Genomic DNA, 24,873 nt, shown 5'->3' on the forward strand with positions numbered 1-24,873 from the left:
GAGTCTCAATTTCTGCTGCGACGTTTGAATGGTAGGGTTAGAATTTAGCGTCAACAACATGAAAGCATGGATCCATCCTGCCTTGTATCAACGGTTTAGGCTGGTGGTGGTGTCATGGTGTGGGGAATATTTTCTTGGCACTCTTTGGGCCCCTTGGGACCAATTGAGCATCGTTGCAACGCCACAGCCTACCTGAGTATTGTTGCTGACCATGTCCATCCCTTTATGACCACAATGTACCCAACATCTGATGGCTACTTTCAGCAGGATAGTGGGCCATGTCATAAAGCTGGAATCATCTCAGACTGGTTTGACAATCTCAGACTTGAACATGACAATGAGTTCACTGTACTCAAATGGCCTCCACAGTCACCAGATCTCAAAGCAATAGAGCATCTTTGGGATGTGGTGGAACGGGAGATTCGCATCATGGATGTGCAGCCGACAAATCTGCGGCAACTGTGTGATGCAATCATGTCAATATGGACCAAAATCTCTGAGGAATGCTTCCAGCACCTTGTTGAATCTATGCCACGAAGAATTGAGGCAGTTCTGAAGGCAAAAGGGGGTCCAACCCGTTACCTAATAAAGTGGCCGGTGAGTGTATATGTCATGTACAGTTTATGTAAAATTAAGATTGTAAGGAAGAACGCTAGTAAGGGAAGAATAACAGTTTTTATTGTGTGGCTTTTTCCTCTGTTACCATTTATAGGAATGCTTCCACTTTTTGTTTGTTGTTTTCTGAATAATTTGCTCGGCTGAGTATTTTTTTTATTTCATGCAAAAAGATGATGGTGATGACTATTAAATACCCCTATGGTTCTTTGAAAAATTTAGTATAAGGACAGCTACACAAGAAACAAGGCAGACATCAAACACATAACCAAAGTGATTAAACAAAAAAGTTATAAAAATATACAAATAACTAGCTGTAGCTATCCTGGCATTGCCCAAGATAGTAAATAACTGCTCTTAGCTATAACAAAATAGAATGAGTTAACAAAATTTGTTATATATGTATCTATCGCTCTTTTACTGTCTCTTTCTATCTCTGCTTCCATCTGTCTCTGTCTCCATCTTCAACTGTCTTCATCTGTCTCCAACTGTCAACATCTGTCTCTGACTGTCTCTGTCTCCGGTTTTCTCTGTCTTTGAATGTAACTGGCTCTATATTTGCCTTTGGCTGTCTCTGAGAGTCTTTGTCTCTGACTGTCACTTTATCTATGTGAAGATTTATCAGAAGTATCTGAGAACAGAACTGTTCTAGTTGCCCATGGCAACCAATTAGAGCTCAAGCTCCATTTTCTCACAGCTATTTATAAAATTACAGCTGATCTCTGGTTGGATTCCATGGGCAACTGGAACAGTTTTACCTCAGAAATTTCTGTATCCTTATCCACATTGTTGTCTTATACTCATTGTGTATAGTAATCAATCTAAGCTCAGAGCTCATATTAATGACCTGTGGCAAAATAGCAATCAATTACGGCTCAGCTTATAACTGTCACAGCAGACAGCAGACAATGGCTCCTGTATATGGTAGTTAATAAGTGTATTTTGGAAAGCGTGGGATGAAAATTTCTAGGAATACATTGGGCAGTTTTTTGCGAGTAAGAAGACACCCCATATGTGGATGTAACCCACTGTCAGGACACAGCAAAGCACAGAAGGGGAGGAGCACCATTGAGCTTTGGTAGGACAGAATAGTTTTTTGGTGCCATGACGTGTTTGTAGAGCCCCTGGGTCTGCGTTCACATGTGGCATTTAGGTTGCGTTTCCAAAGGCTCTACCTGCGATCGCATGTTGAGATAAGATTGCTTTTCCTTCACGTTCAGTAAACGTGTTGGAAACACAAAGTCACCAAAATATGTGATCATGAGTGGAGCTTTTGGATTGGGTTTCCAAATCAGGTACCACAAACCCTTACCCTAGAGAATTTGTAAACTTTTTATCATGTGGTATATGAGGAATTTTAACCTCTTGCCACCGATGGGCTTTATCTATTTTATTTTCTGCTTATCGCTCCAGACTTTCGAAAATCAATAACTTTTTTATTTTTCAGCATACATAGCTGTGTGAGATCTTGTTTTCTGAGTAACAAATTGTACTTCCTATTGACATCATTTTATATTCCGTGCCATGTACTCGGAAGTGTAAATATAATTCAAAATGCGGTAAAATTGACATGAATCCGCATTTGCGCCATATTCTTGTGGGCTTTGTTTTTAGGTCTTTAACTGTACACTCCAAATGGCATCTCTTATATATATATTCTTTGATTTGGTACGATCAAAGGGATACCAAATTTATATAAGTTTTATTAGGTGTTAATAGATTTTACCAAAAATTAAAACTTGTTCCCCCAAAAAATTATTACTTTTACCATATTCTGATTTCAATAACTTTTTCATACTTAGGCGCATGGAGTTGACTAAGGTGTCATTTTTTCATGGATGAGCTGATGGTTTTACATTGACGTTGCTACCATTGTCGGGACTGTGCGACCTTTAGATTAGTTTTCATTACATTTTTTTATTTGTTGTGAAAGGGCAAAAAAGTGGCAATTCGGACATTTGAGCGCATTTTTCAGTTATGGGGTTCACCGCCCGGAATAACCGTTTTTACATTTTTATTGAGATTGAGAATTTTTGGATGCAGTGATATCTAATATGTTGTGTTTTTTAAAACTTTTTTATTGTTATTATTGTTTTATATGTGTAAGGGGCTTTTGGGACATTTTAATGAATTTTATTTTTTATGATTTTTTTTTTTTACAATACTATCATATGAACTAGTGATCATGTGATCACTAGTTCATACTAATGCACTGCAATAACCCCTCCCTCTAGAGCTACGTAGATCCTGAGGTGACAACATTGATCTAACGGGAACGGAGTTCTGAAGCCAGTGAAGCACACTGCTCTTCCCTACACGGGGGGGGGGGGGGGAATTGTGTTCTAATTGTAGGATTTTGTATCTTAAATAGTAGGATGAACCTCATTCTTATGTTACTTTATTGAAATAGTTTATGACTGTATTCTTGCGTTCAGGTTTATTCATTTTATTACTTTGGGTTGCACACAGTTATGTTAGCTGAGCCGTAAAGATTCTTTCTCAGCTCATACTCTGCCTTGCCTGGATGTCAGGGAACTGGTCCAATCACATACATTGATAGTGAGCCCTCATGGTAAGGTCCTCCTTCCACCTGTTTCCTGATGAATGTAGTTTTTGCTCTTGCATTTGGTCTTTTCTTAATGTAATGTATGTGAACCCCTTACTGATTGTAATTGTGAAGCACCATGGAATTAATGGAGCTCTATAAATAAATAATAATAATAATCTCCTTCTGCACTGGAATTCTGATATCTCATAAAATTTGTCTGCTATTTTCCATTTTTGGATCACTGGTGTTTATCTCGACTTCTGTAATCCTTGACTCTTCGTCTGGTTTCTGAATCCTTTTTGCTTATCAATTTTTTCTGCATTGTCTTCTTGGTTTTGACCTCAATTTGTCGACTACTCTTCTATTTTTGTATTGTCCAGCCTATGTCTCCGTGTTTGATCTTTGGCTCAGGAGGGGAATGTCAACCAGTTATCACCTAATGTTTAGGGTCGACTGGCCAATTAAGTAGGACAGTTCGGAAGGGGTTTCAGCCTTTGGGCTCACTGCCCTTCACTGTTATCTATTAGTCCATCCAAGCTATTCCCTGCATTACATGCAAGCTGAGTTAGGAAATGCTGCATGACAGGCCTGGGAGTCTACAACAGGCTTTTTACAGGTAATCCTGTTCTCCACTGTATTCTATTTGAGGTACAATTATGGTTCCAGGTCTAAAACCAATAAAGTAGAGATACAAAATAAAATACACTGATTAGAATCTTAATAAAACCACTTTATTGAAAATACAATTTAATGCTTCTTGCTATATCAACCAATAAAAAAATTGTGCAAAATTCCAGTTTATTATATTTTTACACTATTTCATTCATGAAATACTGTTTTGTGCCTTTTAAAAATGCAACTGGACTTCCACAAACACATCCTGCATACATCAGTGGCATTTATGCTTTTTGACACAATAAAAAAATAACATCTTTTATTATAAAATATCACAATTTGTGTTAAACATTTAAAACAAAATATTTGTGCTACCCTCAATATACACATACATCCAATGGGGTACATTTATCATGGCTTCTATGCCAGATATCTGGTGTAATAGCCCTGAAATTATATTAATTACTTGCGGGGCAACCAGTAATTGCGATTATTTTCCCTTTTCCCTATCTCCATGCCAAGTGGATGTGCAGGGAGTGTGATGGGGGCATGGCTTGTAGCAAAGGCGATCGGCGGAGGGCGGGGCATACTTTAGGATAAATCTCCTCCAATGATTCTATGGATTAAACAGTTTTCTTGTATACAACAAAATATTCATAGCATAAAACTATTGTAGTCCAGCAGAACTAAGATATACCTAGAAGAACTTCTGTCCAAAACATATGCAAATCAGCTATATGTACATTTCTGTGATAAAGTATATTCAACCCCTTTATCTTACAGATGCCCCATTTAATGTGTTTTGACACACTTTATTTCACTAATACTTAACCATTTGATGTGCCTTAATGAATTTATACATCCCCAAAATATTTATTTTTCTCTCTCTCCAAATAGCTATACACACACATAGTAAGGCCCCTTCAATGTGGCCATGCGCAGTGGAGTATCAGCACAGTCCTGTATGTTATTTTCTCCTAAAAAGGATGAATATAGTAGAGAACAACGGCATGAGGTGGTATACATAGATATTTTTTAAATAAATAGAAGATTTTTGAGTGCATAAGCTTTTATTATCAGGCTGCAAAGTCCAGTGATAACATGACAGTCTATCCCTGCCTGTAAATATGATTATTTTTTTACACTAGTAAGTGTATAATGTTTCACTATGTATTTTCAAACCATCTGGTTGATACATTGTGTAAAACAAAGTAAAACTTAAAAGAAGTGAGCCTTTCCCCATCCAGCAATTCAAAATCATAGATTTCTACAGCAAGGACAATGTTATCTAAATGTAAATGAAAAAGAAAAAACATAAATACACATCTTGTATATAAAGAAAGAAACATACCCTGTTGAAGATATTTGAAATATCACATATCTATGATTGATGTTTCTGGTGGATGCTGCTTTCTAGCATAAGGCCACCATGAAAAAACTTAAAATAGAAATGTATACCATAGTTCTGGAAGTCAATGGTCACTCTTTTGCCCTTCATTGGGTGAAGATGGTTCTATGGATACATTTGGCTGAGGATATTTAATGAACACTTCAAATGCTGTTTGTATAAACCCTGACAAGTTAAAATTACTAAAGAAAACAGGGATGGTAAAAACACTTGCAAGACAACAGAGTGAACTAGAGTTCTAAAGGCAGGTTTACATTCAATGCATTACTGTTGCACATGTAACATTTACAGGAAACCTGTCACCAGAACCTGCAGTTAGGGTAAAATACCCTTTCTAGTATTCATTATTTTGTAAAAACTTGCCCATTTACCTTTTAAAGGCCCTGCTCTGTTCGTTTGGGGTTCAACAGACCCCCATTCTTGTGATCTCTCAGAGTCTTACCCCTAGGGCCCCCACTGACCAGAAAATCATTCCCTACTCAAAAAAAAATTCAGTTTGACAAATAAGCTCCTTATTTGTCATCTGTTAGGTAGCAAATATTAAACAGAACCTTAGAAATGTTTTCTTTTTCTACTACAGCCATTGTATCTTGTTTATATACAAGTTGTAATATGTGTGTGATACAAAAAATAGTAATTAGGACTAATCTGGTTTGGCTGGGTTAGACTTTCATGCATTTCAACATGGTTGTTGAAATGCATTCATGTCTATATGGGTTTCATACTTATATTTAACTACTTTTTATATCAATAAATTACAAAATTAAATTAATAATTACTTATTAAGTAGCTTCCTGCCCCATAGTATTTCACCTATAATAAACAGTAGGTAACATTAGTTTTACCATGTCACATTAAATGATATGATATAAATATCTCGTTTTTGAAATTAGAATATGTGTCCTCTAGCACTGATAAAATAGTTTTTAAGATCATAATATATGGCTGGAAGACAGACACATTTGTGTTGGAAAGATCTTTTCAGACTCTGCAGATGTATTTCACATATAAAATCTGCACTATGCGACAAAGCCTTAAAGATTTCTGTATTTCTGAGAGTAGATTGTGTTGCTAAGTCTCAGTACCAGCTCTCTTTATCTATACACACTTTCCTACAACCTGTCATACATAATTGAGAGGTTCAAGCATCTTATGTGATTTCATATACTTTCTGCAGAATATGATATATTTTTACTATTGCTAGTGTTGAAAGGTATATGGGAGACCATTGTGAGATTAACTCCGAGGTAGAAAGAGTGGCTATGAGGTACAGCACATTACATCATACATTATACCGGCTCCCTACTCAAATGTATTATTCTATCTTTATTTCCCATTTCCTGACCTTAAAATGTAATAGCTATGACATTCTGAGGCCTGAAAGCGTAGGATCCATGCTCTATTAAATTTGATATATAAACAAATATAATGTGTGAGTTCTTCCAGTCATTGTGCTTGAGGGTGGGTAAGCATACAATGCAATTATTTTACAGCATTCATCCTTTTTACATCAAAGGGGGTTTAGTGGTTTAGAAAAACAGTCTTTAAATACACTATTAGAGAATTATATTGAAGAGAATCTCTTGATCTTAACCTCCAGCCACAATCCATTAATGTGAAATGTGTAATGCTTCATTTCCCCTCTAGAGGCACTGCAGGGGATCGTAACACTTGATGACACTCTTTTTCTGTAGGGTTCTCAGCTGTAGGATCACCTAAAATAACTTTCATGACTATGGACCCCATATCATATTTATTACAGGGTAATTTCTTTATACACAAACCTATACCAACAGAAAACAGATACATTTAGCTTACTGTATGAGGCCATAGCTTGATTTCTATTTTTAACCATGAATCAGTAGTTTAGAGATCAGCTAGAAATCAGGTCTTATTTCAAACTAGATTTATGTAGCTCATTTCAAATCTGTCTGAATTTGACATTGCCTAGGATTTATTTTACCCTGTAAAACTGACCTTGTGTCTATTATATTATTTCTAAAAATCCCTTTTCTGCCTTTTAATTCAGTAGGTCACATAACTAGTTTATATAGACAATTAGCACATGGTATCAGACATGGATCCTCATCCATCTATCAATGTAAGAAGGAATCATTTACTGCCGAATTGTCAGGAAACTACAACTTTTATCACTAAGACTAATACCTGAACAAGGTAGATGTGGGTTGTTTTTTTATTCCTGTCATTAATTTTTATCTAAACTCATTAAATAAGTGAAAGTATATAAATATGACATTCCATGATGGCGATTCTGATCATTAATAACATGACACTGATTCTTCCACAGTTCATCCATCTACTATGTAGAGTAGTGCTACATAAAAGACACTTTAAGGCAGCCAATCACAATTCATCCATTTCAAGGTACGTGTTAAATCCATTAGCAGTAGTTCTTTGATCAGTAATCCTTGTGTGATTTGGAGGCAATATCTCAGCTGGATGGCAGTTTTGCTGGGCACTTTCATGGCTGAGAGGTAGAATTGGTTCAGATCGGGGATCCTTCTTATCATAGTACAAAGCCCACAGCAAGGTAATGGTAAGAATCATAGCTAAAATCTGTGTAACCCCAATGGCAATTCCAAGGAATCTCAACACTTGAAGTTGTTTGGTTCCTCTCAGGAAGCTGTACATTTTCCTACTACAGCCCTGCAATAAAATGAACACAACCAGTTATTAATACAGAAGGAAATCGGAACTTGGCAAATAGATTTTAACCTCTTGCGACCTTGACCCTCACTCCTATTGTCTGAATAGCATTTATCTACTCTGTAATGTCTAATGTTATGATATATGATGATGCTATATAAATGAAGATCTTTAAAGGAATTATCAGAATCTCTGTTGCATATTGCAAAGAAGAATGCTTTTTTGCACAGAATCTATCATAAGTGATATTTGGGGTTGGATGAAAGAACTGAACTTTCTGGTTTGCCTGCAGGTGAGGTGGCAGTGAATTCTAAATTCTTTGGGGGAAATATATCAAGATCTGGGGCATCGTGCTCCAGTCCCACTGGCACACAGTGCACCAAATATGCAGGCAGTCCCCGGGTTACGAACAAGATAGTTTCTGTATGTCTGTTCTTAAGTTGAATTTGTATTTAAGTCAGAACTGGTATATTTTATAATTGTAGCTCCAGATTACGCTATACCATGTGTGTGGTACACATTATAAACACCTAAAGAACAGAGATCTTTACATTGGACACACACTGAATTTGTAGAAATGCTCTAATAGTGCTATCTCTGGATTGATGCATTACAAACACAGCCAGTGGATTCATTTGGTGTTATGATTACTAAATTTCTGATTGTAAGGTATAAAATTCCATGTATTCTAGAAGTAACCTACGGGCAAAATTCGCCAAGACCTGTTATATATGGTAAACTATTTCCCCGACTATCATTTATATGGCCGGTAGTAAAAACTGTTTATAAGCATGCTTCTAATGGATGCTATGACCTAACCTTCCAGCAGTATAAAAGTATAAACAATCCGTAGAAATGGTTACAAGATAGGTCACATATTGGTTTCTCACATTAGAAAAAATACATGAAATACAATAATTAAATAGAGTAATAAGTACAGATTAAGCACATAACTCCATACATCACAGAAACTACAGGGCAATTTTATTTCAATATTTGGAGAAAAACAATAAACACTGAATTATCCCCATTTATGAATACTGAGCCGTAAAAAGCCATAAGGGATATCACCGCAACAATTCGAATATTAAATCCGAGCCTGCAAAATCTTGTTTCTGAACAAGCAGTAAGACCTCGGCTCCCAGACTTCTGCCAGGAATGGATTTTCTATATTACTTCCATTATTCTATTATCCTATAAAGTCAGTGCTGCAAGGAATCTAGATACCTTATTGTATTATAAATTCAAGCGTGTCAACTATTTGTTTGTAGTATATAAACACGTTAGTGCGCTTAATCTGCATTGTCTTGTAGTATCACGTTTCTTCTATCATAATATGTTGCAGGACTTTTGTTGTCCTATCTATAATTAGATCTTAAAATTCTCAGAAGAGTGTACTATATGTAGCATCATTTCTTCTATCCTCAAGTGAATCTGGAATTGCTAATAAAGCCGAAGTTACAAACTGCAAAAATGTACAGGATTGTTTCTACAACTGAGAAGATAATTAGCTAAAGGACTATTTCCACACTACACTGCTTTCCAATATCAAGGTGCATAAAATTCTCCTTTGCAACCAAAATTTAAAGAAAGCCCTTTCCTGTTTCAATTTGACACTGCCCCAATGCACAAATCTGGAATGATACATTTCTTGTAAAATTTTGGATAAAATATGTCAACCATACAATAAAATGTGATAGACTTGTACCTAGCAAAACAAAGAGAGGCTCATGCCTCATGCTCCTCGCCCCCGCAGTAGGCGCTCAGCGACATACTAGCATGACGCGAGCCCAATGTGTACATCGCATGTTACATGACATTGTGATACCGCGATGGCACTTGTGTGACGGAGGCAGGAGAACCTGGTACAATTTAGAGAGAGACTTCAATTCTGTCAGTACCTGCCAAATAAGTGGTCAAGGTATGGTGTGAAGATGTATAAGATGAAAGTACATTAGGGTATACCTACATGTTCAGTGTATATAAAAGGAAGGACTCCACAATAGTGCCCCCAGAATGCTCCCCCCCCCCTTCCCGGGTATTACTGTGAAGATAGTGTGGGATTTGGTGCACCCTCTACTGGGCCAGGCTTACCACATCTACCTGGACAATTTTTGCACCAGCACTACACTTTTCAAATGCCTCGCGTCCAGAAATACTGCGGGATGTGGCACTGTTAGAAGGAATCAGAGAGGTCTCACTAAGTCGCTGCTAGGGCAAAAACCTAGAATGCACAAGAGCAGGGCACTATGCAGCGACTCTGTATTGTGTGTTTTCAATACAAGGACAAGAGAGAGGTCCCTGAATTAACAACAATATATGGGCACACCAGCACCCCTGTCCCAGTACAATGTACCAGTACAGAAACCCCCCAAACCTGACTGTATACTTGACTATAATAAGTACATGGGAGGGGTTGACTTGTCGGACCAGGTGCTTCAGCCATATAACGCCATGCGGAATTGGAGTGTGTGGTACAAGAAGCTGGCCGTACACATCATGTGGATGGCATTGTATGATGCATATGTGTTAGATCAATGTGCAGGCCAGTGGGGAACTTTCCTGGAGTTTCAAGAGGTGGTCATTAAGCATTTGCTTTTTGGAGACCAGGAAGGGGGGAGTGCTAGTACTTCTGGAAGCAAGGCCACAATATGTATTGTACCAGCGCAGCACTTTCCAGGAGAAGTTCCCTAAACTGCCAAAAAGGGAAGGACACAAAAAGGAAGGAAGGAAGGAAGGACACACAAAAAAGATGCAGGGTGTGCTACAAAAAAGGAAGGAAAGAAGGAAGGACACACAAAAAAGATGCAGGGTGTGCTACAAAAAAGGCATTCGGTGGGACACCATTTACCAATGTGAAACATGCCCAGAAAATCCAGGACTATGGGCCACATTTATCACTCGTTTTTTCTGTTGTTTTTGCGCCTTTTCATTCAGGTGAAACTAGCCAAACTAACCAAACTAGCCACGCAGCAAAAATAACCAGCTTTCCCTCATCAATCTTACCAATCAAGATGTTTTGCTGCGCCTAATGATATTCATCACTTGCAATTTTTTCATTTAGGCGCAAAAAAGGACGCAAAAACACTCCAGCCCGAAGGTGGCGTTAACTGAGAAGAAAGCACTGAGCCCCTTTGCAGAACAGCTCATTTCTAGCAGCAGAGCTCAGCCAGACACTAGAACAGATAATAGACACACTACATACACTACAGACAGGAGCTGCAGACTCTATTTATAGTTCATCACCTTCTATTTACAAAACATTCTGCAAAACCCTGAGCTCAAAGCAAGAGCTGAGAACTTTGCAGAATGTTGCAGATACTACAGACAAGTGCCCCCCATGTAATTCTGTATAGCATCACCAGTGTGTCTGAGGGGGATACTGTGCAGAATTACAGGGGTGCAGCAGGAGACCAGCACTGGGGGATCCCCTCCAGGAGAAGTCACTGCTGAGGAGGTCACTGGGTGCAGGGTGTCACACACCTGGGTGCTGCTGTGAGTGTTATCTTCATTCTGGGATGTGGGAGAAGCAGAGAGGAGCTTGTAGCAGGATCACATGTAAGTGCCTGAATCTAACATTGCGCCTAAACTGTGCCAAAATTGCGCCTGAACTGTGTTAAAGTAAAGTGATTAATAAGAGGCAGAAAATTACCTTATCATAGTTGGTGATAATTCTGGCAAAACAGTGTGCCAGTATTTAGGCGCAACTACTTCACTTAGGTGCACAAAAGTGATAAATGTGGCCCTATGTATGAAAGAGTGCTTCCGTATTTATCATACATACACATTGGACATGGACATTTAGATTTTAACTTGATGTACTATGAAAAGCTTATACATCATGCCACACCTTCGCTTCTAAACCTTGCCGTGTGCCCAGCCTGTAGATTATGCCACATATTTCCGTACTTGAAAGAACAGCGCATCGCAACGCATCATGATTTTTAGGGTGTTTGTCTCCAGTGACATGAGCTGGGCACAAGATGACATAATGAGGCTCATTTACTAACCTGTATGCTGGAGTTCACCGAAAGTGGATTGTCCGATGATAATGCACTGTGCCACGATTCACTAAGATCGTGCGCCCGATATCGTGCATGTGACGCTTCCCCACTCAGGTCCGACAGAGTTCACTATCTGTTAAGTGGTGCATGTAAGTGCATTAGCTTGTAACACAATTTGAAAGTTAAATCCCGCGCTCAGTCAGAACCAGGCGGATCATGGCACGCCCCCCAATTTGTGTCCCAGGGAAGCCAGCGCAGCCGCACCAAAAAACGATCGAGTTCGACACAAACCCAGCGCAGACACTTGTTGAATACCTGTCCAGCCGTCCATATGGTGAACAGTCCGAAGAAAGTGGGATCCGCAACCCTTAGTAAATGAGCCCCAATTGATATTATTTTACTATGCACTATCCATTATAAGGACCATAAGGGCATTTACATATGCTTCATGATGCCAAAAAGAAAAATAAAAATTAAATGTTTGTACTCCAAATGCCAGTTATTCCCTTTTGAGCCCTGCCATGTGCCCAACCTGTAGATTTTTGCCACATATAGGCTATTGCAGTACTCAGGATAAACCCACAGAAAAATTTTGTTTGTCCCCAGGGAGTTGGGTTGAATATATTTGTCACTACAGAAAACAATGCAATTTTTATGCTGCCCATTCACTTTGTATTACATTTGGGCCATTATCTCAGGGGTTAAAATGCTCATAAAACCCTAGATACAGTCTTTGAGGGGTGCCTTTTCCAAATTGGGGTCACTTCTCAGGGTTTTTTTTATTGTACTTGTACCACAGAGGTACCCCAACACTAGTGAAAGCTGCAAAAGCAAACTTTTGCTCCTTCCCTTCTCAGCCTTCCCTTCTGTGCCCAGCCTGTAGATAATTGCCACATATGTGGTATTGCCGTACCCAGGACAACCCGCAGAATGATATTTGGGGTGTTTGTCTAAAGTGGCATGAGTTGGGCACAATGTATATGGCACTAAAATACAGTAGACAACCAAGTGTTAAAGTACCCCAGGGTGTCTGAAAAATAGTAAAAGTTAAAATAAAAAAAAAGTTAACAAAAAAATTATAGAAAAAAAACCCTAAAAATTCTAATTACCCCCCTTTCCCTAGAACTAATATAAATATAAATAAACAGTAAAAATCATAAACACATTAGGTATCGCCATGTCCGAAAATGCCCGATTTATCAAAATTTAATAACGTTTTTTCACCGTGTTTAGCCCTGTAACAGAAAATAACGTCGAATTTGAAAATGGTACTTTTTTACAATTTTGAAAAATATAAAAAATTCAATAAAAAGTGATCAGAAGGTCATAGAGCCCTAAAAATGGTAGCATTGAAAACTTCATCAAAATTTGCAAAAAATGACACCACCCACAGCTCCTACACTAAAGTATGAAAAAGTTATTAACGCCAGAAGATGGCAAAATCTAAAAAATAAAGTTTGTACAGGAGGTTTTAATTTTTGTAAATGTATGAAAACATTATAAAACCTATACAAATGTGTTATCCCCGTGATTATACCGACCCAAAGAATAAAGTAGACATGTCATTTGGGGGCGCTCAGTGAAAGAAGTAAAGTCCAAGCCCACAAGAAAACAGCGCAAATGCGGTTTTTCACCATTTTCACTGCATATTGATTTTTTTCCCCGCTTACCAGTACACAGCATGGAAGAATAAATACTGTCACTATGAAGTCCAATTTGTTACGCAGAAAACAAGCCATCACACAGCTCTTTCCGTGCAAAAATTTTAAAAAAGTTATAGATTTTTGATTGAAGAGAGTGAAAAATAGAAATGAAAAGACAAAAAAAGGTCCAGGTCCTTAAAGGGTTTAGGGGTTAAAAGGGGGCTATATACACAAGTAAGGATATTTCTCACCTTGTTTATTTGCACAACTAAGTATAACTCTGTTAATCGCTTATCAGTCTAATGTGGTATTGCAGCCATGTCTTCTCCAGTGAAAACCCTGTGTTGTACAACAAATCAACAAATTAGGTATACATAACTGGGAGCTAGGTATCACCAAAAATCCAGTGTATTACAAAAAGCTGGATTTTTTTTAAATCGTTTTTTTAATAAACTGGATTTTTGGAAATTGCCAATGTCTATTTTTTCTACCAATTGGGTCATGCTGGTACTTATGTATACCCAATTTGTTGTGTTGAGACTATAAAATGTATATGTGTGTGTGTTAACCTATCAATGACTAAATGGGTTGTCTGAAGGTTGAAAAACATGTCTGCCCACTTCCAAAAACTGCAACACGTGACTAGAGGAGCTGTTTTTGGAAGAAATGCATAATACATTGTAACATTGATGCATCCATCCACTATATATCACTCAAGCACCCCAAGGAAGATGATGATGAAGCATATAAATATTATTAGAACACGTTTGTCTTCTCTGCCTTATTAATTCAAAACGTCCAATTAAATACTGTGGAACCTCTTGAATTAAAATGGAACACTTATTTTTTATAAATCTGAATTCTCTTATTTTATCACTGTAAAACTGGACTGCCAGCACTACACAAGACCAGAATGTACTCTGTATGGACAAATCTAATCATCACTTCTGAACAGGCGGAGGATTAATCAATTTTGTACTAACATTTACTGGTTATTTTTTTGGATCTTTTTAACCTGTATCCTCCTTGCGCCGGTTTTTTTTTTTTCATTCTTTTTTGCGAGTAAGGGTAAACTGAATATCGTTCTACTACTGAACAATGGCAGATCTGCCCAAGATTCATCAAGATGATGAGTAGTAAATAACAGCACCCACTGTAACACCTAAAAAATATATGTAAAAGAAGCCAGTGTCAGTAAAAGTTGCAGGGTTCATTCTTATATATTGCGGCAATTATTTCCTATAAAAAATTCAGAAATTCTAATATGAAATAAATAATTATTAATAACATTACTGGAGGATTTATTGAGGGTGCAGGGGATAAATGACAGTATAATGGTCTATAAAAAATGTATACACAGTAGATAGTGAAGGTTTTCAATAATTAGATATTACTCAGCATTTAATGACATAACAACATTCAATATTTTTGTTAATTTTTACAATTAAAATTTTGATGACTACATCAAAAATCTTCAATTGGCTGTGAAGCTTAGTCATTGGTGATTTTCACCTCCAACTAGTTTCTATGGTACAGTATTCTCCACAGTAATACAATCTCTTTCTGGTCTACATGTTCAACCTCTGGAACATAGTGGGAATTTGATGAATTGTTGTGGAATTGAACACTAATCCCAAGGGAGTTATCATGAGGCTGCTTAGTATTGGTGTCCATTATTTGCCTTGTAGTCGTGTGCCTCTGGAGAATATTGCTATTTTTATACTGCTTCCCAATACCCGGCTCTGGAAACCTGATTATACTTTACTCAACTTGTAAGTAAAATCTCTCATCTACCACTAGATGCTGTAAGCAAACATTGTGATGTGTAAATCTGTAATAATATACATACACAATAAATCAACATTTTAAAAAATGACAGACAGTAAAAGCATTGGAATAGGAAGCTAGAAATCTAGTTGTAATGAAGACTAACATTTTGCTATGGCTGCAGCAGCAGACCTACAGCGCTGATATAAACATGACGTTATAATTCTGATTACAGGCAGTCCCCTACTTAAGCACACCCTGACTTACAGACGACCCATAGTTAAAGACAGACCCCTCTGCCCACTGTGACCTCTGGTGAAGCTTTCTGGATGCTTTACTATATTCCCAGATTGCAATAATCAGCTGTAAGGTGTCTGTAATAATGTTTTATTGATAATCCTTAGTCCCATTACAGCAAAAAATGTTGAAACTCCAATTGTCACTGGGCAACAAAAAAAAAAAATTTGTCTAGAACTACAATTATAAAATATACAGTTTCGACTTACATACAAATTAGAACAAACCTATGGACCCTATCTTGTACGTAACCCGGGGACTGCCTGTATTACACTATGCCCTTAATTCTCTAGCTCAAGTAAGAAAGAATACCAACAAACCCCATTATAAAATACTGTCATGAAATGTATAATAGACACGTAAGGGGATACCATACACTGTACATACTAATTCAAAGTATATGGACTGGAGCAGCACAACATTCTAGATACATTTAAGTAGTTTATCTACATGTCCACTAATATTATCATACAAAAGTATCACTGCTACAATATCTGTAGAATAAGTCATTAATAGATGATCAGTGGGGGTGGCGATACCTGGCATCTCCGCAGATCAACGGATACGCTAAGGTTGGACCTGGAAAGAGACAGTTATACACACAATGGGGCACATTTACCAATATTAGTGCAAACTTTACTAAAAGTGGGTTCCCACTTTTGCAGGGGTCCCCAGATTTATTACGCACGTGACTTAAAAATCATGAATCTGGCGCTTTCCTGCACTGACCCGACAGAGTTCACCAACTTTTTATGTGCTGCTTCATTGCTATTTAGATACAGTTAATGCATTTGAAAAGGTCACAAAAACATGAATGAATGTAACACAACTAAAGGGCCACTTTTTAGAATATACATTTTCTATGACCTCTTGACTCCAGAATATTGGGGCTCATTTACTAAGAGTCCGCGGACGCACTTCAGTCAGACTTTCCGACGTTTTCGGGTTTTGCGCGGCTGTGACAGCTATTTAACAGGGGATTGTGTTACACGCAATCAGATTGTGACGCAGCTACGCTGCTTTCATGCAACAGAAATCGGGGGACAGGCCGTCGGTCAATCTGACTGATTCGGACTGAGCGCAGGATTTAACTTTCTAATTGTGTCGCAAGATCAAGCACTTACATGCACCAGGAAGAAGAAGGTGAACTCTGTCGGACCTGAACGGGGAAGCGACACATGCAGGATATCGGGTGCACGATCTCAGAGAATCGCCGCACAGTGCATTATCGCTGGACAATGCACTTTCTGTGAACTCCTCCGGACGGGTACCTACATGTGTCCCATTGCGTGTGGTCAAGTATATCTGCTATACAATAGTATGATCAATAAAAAATAAAATGTCAAAAACATAAAAAAACATAGAATGAATCTGTACCTCTTGATACAAGTCACTGAGATCTCCATGATGTGCTTGCTTGGAGCAACCTGGGTATTCTCGTGCACAGCAGGAATCAGGAGGCCAATCCATCTCTGTCATCTCCAGCCAGTCTGTTAGATATACCACTCCACAGCACCTGAACTTTTTAAAAACAAAAGGAAGCCATCATTAATCTCTCACATAATTCTTCCACGGACCATAACAGATGAACTGCAAGTAATCAAGAACCTCAGGAAGGCACAAGCTTGCCATGTATTGACAAACGCATTATGCATAATAGTAGCATTTTATTCTTAAGTAATCCAAACACATATACGGTCATAAATTAGACACATCTTCCCTCTAACTCCTGCCAGTGCCTTCACACACCTTATTTGCTTTATTATTTAAATAAAAGTGGAGGCATGATTAATGACACATAGCACATCATCCTTTACACAGGACTGATCGCTATTGAAGTTATTGTTGACCAAGTGTGAAAAGTGAAGCATTATACCCCGGTGCTGGAAGAGTAATGAATTATACTGTGATTCATGATACAATTAAAGATCTTTAGATCAGGCTTGTACGTACAATGGAGTTTACATAGAAATATACAGATGGATATGTATAGATATAAAAAGTAAAGTCTAGCTGTTATTACAACCTTAACATATATTTTCCAGTAGCACATATTTTCGCTGCATCAGTCTGTCCCCCTCTGATCAGCATCTCTGTGTTAGTGTTACCATCTGATGCGCAGATTTCACGATAAAAAGATGCAATTGATAAATTCACCCTTAGGCAGTTTATAAAGTTAATGCAAAGGGAAAAAATAAAGGAAATGGAGTAGCTGTAAAAACAATTCATGAAACTATTTCACAAGAGACTACTGCACAAAAATTGCAGCAATTCATAAAACAATTCCACAAAAGATACGTGACTACTGCACAACATTTACAATAGCAGCATTATGTTGTTGGTGTGCACATTTCATAAGAAAGTTCTCAAAACAATTTGTGGAATTTGTGGTAGAACTCATCACTTAATGATTCCCTAAGAGCAGGGTCTAATAGCCTGGAGATAAAGGGGGCCTGCACCTGCCAATTGGCAGATCGCTACTTCAGAAGGGAATAGAATCAATTGCATGTGCTTTTATGAGACGCACCTCCAATTAATTCTGAAAACTGCACAGGTGGAGGTGCATCTGCGTGGTCTACCTATGCACACTCTACGACCTGGTCATCAGTGTGAAGGAAGCTCAGGTGGAGATCGCAAAGAGCGCAGGATGTGAGTCCTGAGTTTCTTTCTTTTTTTCTAATTATGAGAGACCGTGTGCTATATTTAAATTAATAAGAAATGGCTGGTACTGGACATGAATTTGATTTGATAAGGGACTGATGCTTAACATAAATTTAATAAGAGGGGCTGCTGCTGAATATTAATTTCATAAGGGGGTAGTATTTAATAAGGGTGCTGCTGCTGGACAGTACCTTAATATAAGGGTCTGGCTGATGGACAGTACCAAAATATGGGGGACTTCTGCTAGACAGTTATTTAATACTGAGGTCTCGCTGCTAGACAGTATCTTAATATAGGGGCTGCTGCACAGGATATTAATCAATATAGGGGGCTGCTGAACTTTAATTTAGACAGAGCTCAGTGGCCCCCATATTAATTAATATTGATTCCAGCAGTCCTACTTATTAATAAAGAGTTCAACATCCCCCCCTTCCTAAAGCCAAACTTTATTTTAATAAATAAGGGGGGCTACTGTAACATACATCAATTGAGTAGGGGCTGCTAAGCTATATATTATTTATTAATAGGGGCACTGCTGCCTACATATTAATTAATGAGGGGGTATGGTGCTCTGTTACATTAATAAATGGGGGTTTCTGTGCTACATAGTAATTAATGGGGGGAATTCTGTACTAAATATTAATAAGGGGGTGCTGGTGCTGCTTTAAATAAATAAGGTGGTGACAGTGCTGCACATAAATTAATTAGGGAATGTTGTTGCTATTTGTTCTGTATATAAAGACATTGTTTATAACCAGGTGAACTATAATGTACGTAACTGTGGTATTTTTAAGGGTGCATCGGAACATATCCGATGTTAAATTCTGCAATGATAAGTCCTTTATGGGAGAAGTTATCATGAAGTTCTGTACCAGATGAAGGAAAATTGTCACCTGTGAGGACTCCAGAACCAGAACAAGCACAGAGTATATAGTATACTATAGTACAGTGGTGGCGAACCTATGGCACGGGTGCCAGAGGTGGCACTCAGAGCCCTTTCTGTGGGCACTCAGGCCATTGATCCCAAGACAAAGCTCACCAAACAAGACCAAATCCACCGAATCTTCCTGCAGACCCAGGCAATTTAAGAAATGCTACAATCAGCGCTATTTTAAAACGACACTTCATTGGATGTTGGGAACTACTGTAAAAGTGAGAAAGTGTTGATATTTGGAGGTCATCCTACTGGACCCTTCATTCTTACTGTACGAGGAATGTCCAAATGGCAAACAAAATCCAGCTTCAAACGACATCCACGTGAATGTAAAAACTGTTACCTTTATTACGAAAGTGTTAAAACAGGAACATGGTAGAGGCAAGCAGCCTGTAAACACGGCAGTACACTTAAGGGTAGTGAGGAGACATATAATTGCCTACGCGTTTCAGATTAAAGGAGTCCGGTGTAGGATTACCCCCTCATGCACTCCGGAGGAGGTGGGTCCGGTAGGATATAAGGAGGGTAAGGAGAGAGACAAGAGGCGCTAACCTCGTGAAGTATATCTAATTAGCGTATAGAAGTGAGAAAGTGTGGCTGTGTAGCCGCTCACCTTGTCCAGGGAGTGATAAAGCGTATAGCTGCCAGTCGATTCCTGTTGTCCGTTTTGCCCGATCCAGACGGCGGGGTAGCGGTGAAAGAATGTGGGTATCCAAAGGAGAGGTCACAGGCAATGCACCGGCGCTTTAGGTTAAAAAAAAACATAACTAGGAACCAGGCTGATTAAGTTCCAAAAATTGTCAGGTTTTATTAAATACATGGATGTGAGTATAAAAAAAATGTAGAGTTAAAAAAAATATATATACAACACGTTTCGGCTTAGTACTTAAGCCTTCATCAGGTATAAAGAAGTAAAAGTCCACAAGTGTTTATATACATGCATACCAAGTGTTTGATAGGCGCCCCGGGATTAGCCCGGGAAAACCTGACACCTGGTTACATCAGGGAGAGTTCAAGATCTTAAGAATAATAGTAAAATATCATAATAAATATATATAAAAAAAGGTCATTTCATATACAGTGTCAATTATCAATTAAAATAAAAAGAAACAAACAGTCATAAGATATAGTAAACATTTACTTATTTCCGGGTGACCGGAAGGACCGGGCACCTGATGTAAACAATGAGGTGAGATAGCGACTAGATGCAGGGAGTGGGGATCGCGTCTATTGTCATGGCAACGGGGATTGCCATATAGTGACGTCAATGAACTACGGAAGCCTGGCTGGGTCAAAACTTGACAGGACCATGGACCGCGAAGACAGGAGATGGACGGGCTGCCGCGCGATGCACCGAGGACAAGATTCATGTGAGTGATAGATGTAAAATAAAAGCTGATATGAGTAGAGGGTATTTATTTTGTATGTCTATACGCCCGGGGAACGGTTAGATGGATTCCAGTACCGCATTTAGCCCATCGGGGTGTAGTGTTCTTAATTTAAAAATCCAGTAGGATTCTCTTCTATTCAGTGTTTTTATCCTATTTTTACAGTCCTCAGGTATCTGTTCGATCGGGGTCAGGGAGAGTTTATCAAAGGTACAATTACTTTCCAGCGTAAGATGTTTAGATAGGCTCTGATTCAGAAAGCCTATTTTTGCCTTATGTCTGTGGCCATTCATTCTCACTCTTAAGGTCTGCACAGTGCGCCCAACGTATTGTAGGCCACGTGCGCAGTTTATAACATAGATAACAAAATTCGATGCACAGGAGAGCTCTTGTTTTAGTTGGAAAGTTTCTCCCGTGTTGAGAGACTTAAAAGATGATATCCCATGGGATATCATCGTGCAACAGAGGCATTGTTTATGGCCACATTTTCTTATGCCTCTGTTTATTGTTGTCCGTTTCAATCCTGGGTTAGCTTTTTTTAGTTTACTGGGTGCTAACATATTTTTTAGTGTTGTAGCTTTACGAAAAGTAATTTTAGGTTTTTTTGGGATAATTCCTTCCAGATGTGGGTCATTGAGCAGGATTCCCCAATGGTTATTGAGAATTCTCCTTATTTCCTTATTCCCTTTATCAAAAGTGGTGATAAAATTTGAGGCAAAGGTTTTCCTGGATGTCAATTCCTTGTCTATCCCCAATTTTCTTTGAAGACAATCAATCTGTTGTCGAGTTTGATTTTTCTTGAAGGCTTCCTCTATAAGAGTTTTAGGGTATTTTTTATCCCGAAAACGATTCTTTAGGATAGTGGATTGTTCCTCGTAGTCTTCTGTTCTGGTGCAATTTTTTCTAATCCGATAGAACTGGCTAAACGGGATGTTTTTGAGCCACTTTGGGTAGTGTGCACTATCGTAACTCAAAAAACTGTTACTATCTACTTGTTTAAAATGCGTTTTTGTCTTCACACGATTTTTTGTATCAAGGGAAAGTATAAGATCCAGGAACACTATTTCTTTTCTATCAAGATTCATTGTGAACTTGATTCCCCAATCATTATCATTAAGGTATTTAACAAACTCGTGGGCTTCTTTCTCATCTCCATCCCATATAAGGAATAGATCATCGATATATCTTTTATAATATTTGATATTGGATGACCATTCATGTTTAGAGTAGATGAACTGGGACTCGAACCTCCCCATGAACAGGTTTGCGTAACTGGGGGTGGCTCGAGTCCCCATTGCTGTTCCTTTTTTCTGGATATAGAAGGCATCTTCGAAGGTAAACAAATTGTGTTCCAGTATGAATTTTAAACTATTAATCAAGAAACATATCTGTTGGTTTGGGAGTGTGGTAAGATTTAGCACTACCAGTTAGTAGCCTTTAGCCCCAGATGGTGTTGAATATTCGAATAAATACGGTACTGGAATCCATCTAACCGTTCCCCGGGCGTATAGACATACAAAATAAATACCCTCTACTCATATCAGCTATTATTTTACATCTATCACTCACATGAATCTTGTCCTCGGTGCATCGTGCGGCAGCCCGTCCATCTCCTGTCTTTGCGGTCCATGGTCCTGTCAAGTTTTGACCCAGCCAGGCTTCCGTAGGCTTCCCGTTGCCATGACAATAGACGCGATCCCCACTCCCTTCATCTAGTCGCGATCTCACCTCATTGTTTACATCAGGTGCCCGGTCCTTCCGGTCACCCGGAAATAAGTAAATGTTTACTATATCTTATGACTGTTTGTTTCTTTTTATTTTAATTGATAATTGACACTGTATATGAAATGACCTTTTTTTATATATATTTATTATGATATTTTACTATTATTCTTAAGATCTTGAACTCTCCCTGATGTAACCAGGTGTCAGGTTTTCCCGGGCTAATCCCGGGGCGCCTATCAAACACTTGGTATGCATGTATATAAACACTTGTGGACTTTTACTTCTTTATACCTGATGAAGGCTTAAGTACTAAGCCGAAACGCGTTGTATATATATTTTTTTAACTCTACATGTTTTTTACTCTCATCAATGTATTTAATAAAACCTAACAATTTTTGGAACTTAATCAGCCTGGTTCCTAGTTAGGTTTTTTTTCACCTAAAGCACCGGTGCATTGCCTGTGACCTCTCCTTTGGATACCCACATTCTACGCGTTTCAGAAAAACATCTCCTTAGTCATGGCTAACACGTCAATACTAACCGGAAGCTAATATACGTGTAACCTGTGATCACATGATACATCAATAGGTGATGTCATAGGTCACATGAGAAACCCAGATTAGATTGACAGGTTATTTTTTAACACAAATGTATTTAAACACATTAAAACATATCAATTGATAAAAAATGGGAAAGCAAGTAGGAATGGGAGGTACATAGTAGCAAAAAGGATAGCAGAGGAAAGTAGAACGATCTTAGTATTGATAGATTACATCCTGTCTTTTGTTCAGACCCTGTTTGTAACGTAAAAACCCAGAAGGTTTCTCTATTGAGAAGTTTCCTTCTGTAATCCCCCCCCCCCTCTAGTGGGGTGTTTCACCTTCTCTATAGCTATGACTGAAAGTCCTGTCAGTCTCCGTGATGAACACTTTGGAAATGTCGCGAAACCATGGATGCATTTATCATTTCAGGTTTGCTTGCATCTGATATGTGACGACGGATTCTAGTCTTCAAAGAGCAAGTGGTGCAACCCACATATTGTATATTGCACCTGGTGCATGTGATCAAATATATGACATATGTTGTATTGCAATTGATGAAATTGCATATTTTGTTTGACTGTTGAGTGCGAGCAGAGATAAAGTGTTAACTTGGTGTGGCAAAATTGCAACAGATACACCTCTTGTGGCCACATTTATAGAATCCTTGTACGTCAATCCAAGTGCCGGGCAAATGATTTTTAGATAGATATAAACTGGGTGATAGTTGCATGCCTAATGTAGGCGCTCTTTTGGCCACACAATTAATTTTTTCGGGAAGTATGGAGGCCAGATCGTTATATGTGTATAGTATGGGAAAATGTCTATTGACAATTTGTGTGATTTGTTGGTATTGTAGGCTGAACGTGGTGGAAAATGTAACTGGTCGATTGTGTTGTTTGTGTTTAGTGTTTTCTTTTTCTGTCAGTAATTTATCTCTAGGGATTTTTTCCACTATAGTTTGTGCTCTATTCAGCATCCATTTCGGATATACTCTATGTGACAGATCTTTCTTTTTCTGGTGAATAATATGAGTTAAAGTCGTAGTGTCTGTACAATTGCGTTTTATACGTATTATTTCCCCCACGGGATATTTTTAATAGCCTGTTTTGAAAGACATGAACGAGCATTAACTGTTGAATTGAGAGCTGTTGGTTTAGAGTAGGGTTCAATGATGACATGTGTGGTACCTATGAGTGTGATGTCAAGATAGTGTACTTTGTGTTTGGACAACTCATGAGTAAACCGGAGATGCATGTTGTTTGAGTTTATATACTGGGTAAATTCAGTGACCTCAGATTCCGTCCCCTCCCACACCAGGAGGAGATCGTCAATATAACGACCGTACCACCTGATGCGGGAGAGGAAGTGATTGTCCAAGGGAAAGAGGAACTGTTCCTCCCATATGGCCATGTAGATATTGGCCAGCGATGGGGAGCATTTGCCCCCCATCACTGTTCCGCACCTCTGTACATAAAACACCCTATTAAAGGAAAAGAAGTAGTTGTCTAACAAAAATTGTACTGCCAAAACAATGAATTCCTTTGTGACATCAGAATAGTTGCTGAACCTGTTCAAAAAAGAATGGAGACTTGTAGCAATCGCATGATTTAGTGATGGGTATAACCCAACGACATCACAAGTAAGCCAAAAATAATGTGGCTCCCATTTGAAGCCATCAAACAAACCAACTACATGTTTAGTATCCCTGATGTAACCCGGCAGGGATACAACCAGTGGCTGAAGGAGGTAGTCCACCCATTCCCCAAGTTTCTCCCCGAGCGAGCCAATTCCGGCTACGATCGGTCCGAGGGGTGGGGGGAACACCTGTTTATGTATCTTATGAAAAGAATGGAATATTGCTGTGATGGGATATTCTACATATAGATATTCAGCAATTTTTTGTGTTATAGCCCCCATTTTGACACCAACAACTTCTTTAAGCAACATTGGATATTTGCAGTAGGATCAAGCGTTAACTTTTTGTAGACTGTCGTATCTGACAAAATTTCTTCGTTTAATATTTTGTAGAGTCCCGCATTCATGAGGATGATCACTCCAC

The 24,873-nt window shown here is 38.5% G+C and overlaps 1 protein-coding gene across 2 annotated transcripts in view; it reads right to left on the bottom strand.

The window, feature by feature from the left end:
• Positions 1-3,872: 3,872 nt before the first annotated feature.
• Positions 3,873-24,873, bottom strand: part of TSPAN12 (tetraspanin 12) — a 96,757-nt gene continuing 75,756 nt past the window's right edge. For both annotated transcript variants that reach the window (XM_072146980.1, XM_072146981.1), the window contains exons 7-8: positions 16,942-17,085; positions 3,873-7,853 (exon numbers count right to left, since the gene is read on the bottom strand). In XM_072146980.1, coding sequence (XP_072003081.1) covers positions 7,551-7,853; positions 16,942-17,085 — 447 coding nt within the window. In that variant the 3' untranslated portion in view covers positions 3,873-7,550. The remainder of the gene's footprint in view (positions 7,854-16,941; positions 17,086-24,873) is intronic.

Source organism: Engystomops pustulosus, chromosome 4 (genome assembly GCF_040894005.1).
Source record: "Engystomops pustulosus chromosome 4, aEngPut4.maternal, whole genome shotgun sequence".
Lineage (NCBI taxonomy): Eukaryota > Metazoa > Chordata > Amphibia > Anura > Leptodactylidae > Engystomops > Engystomops pustulosus.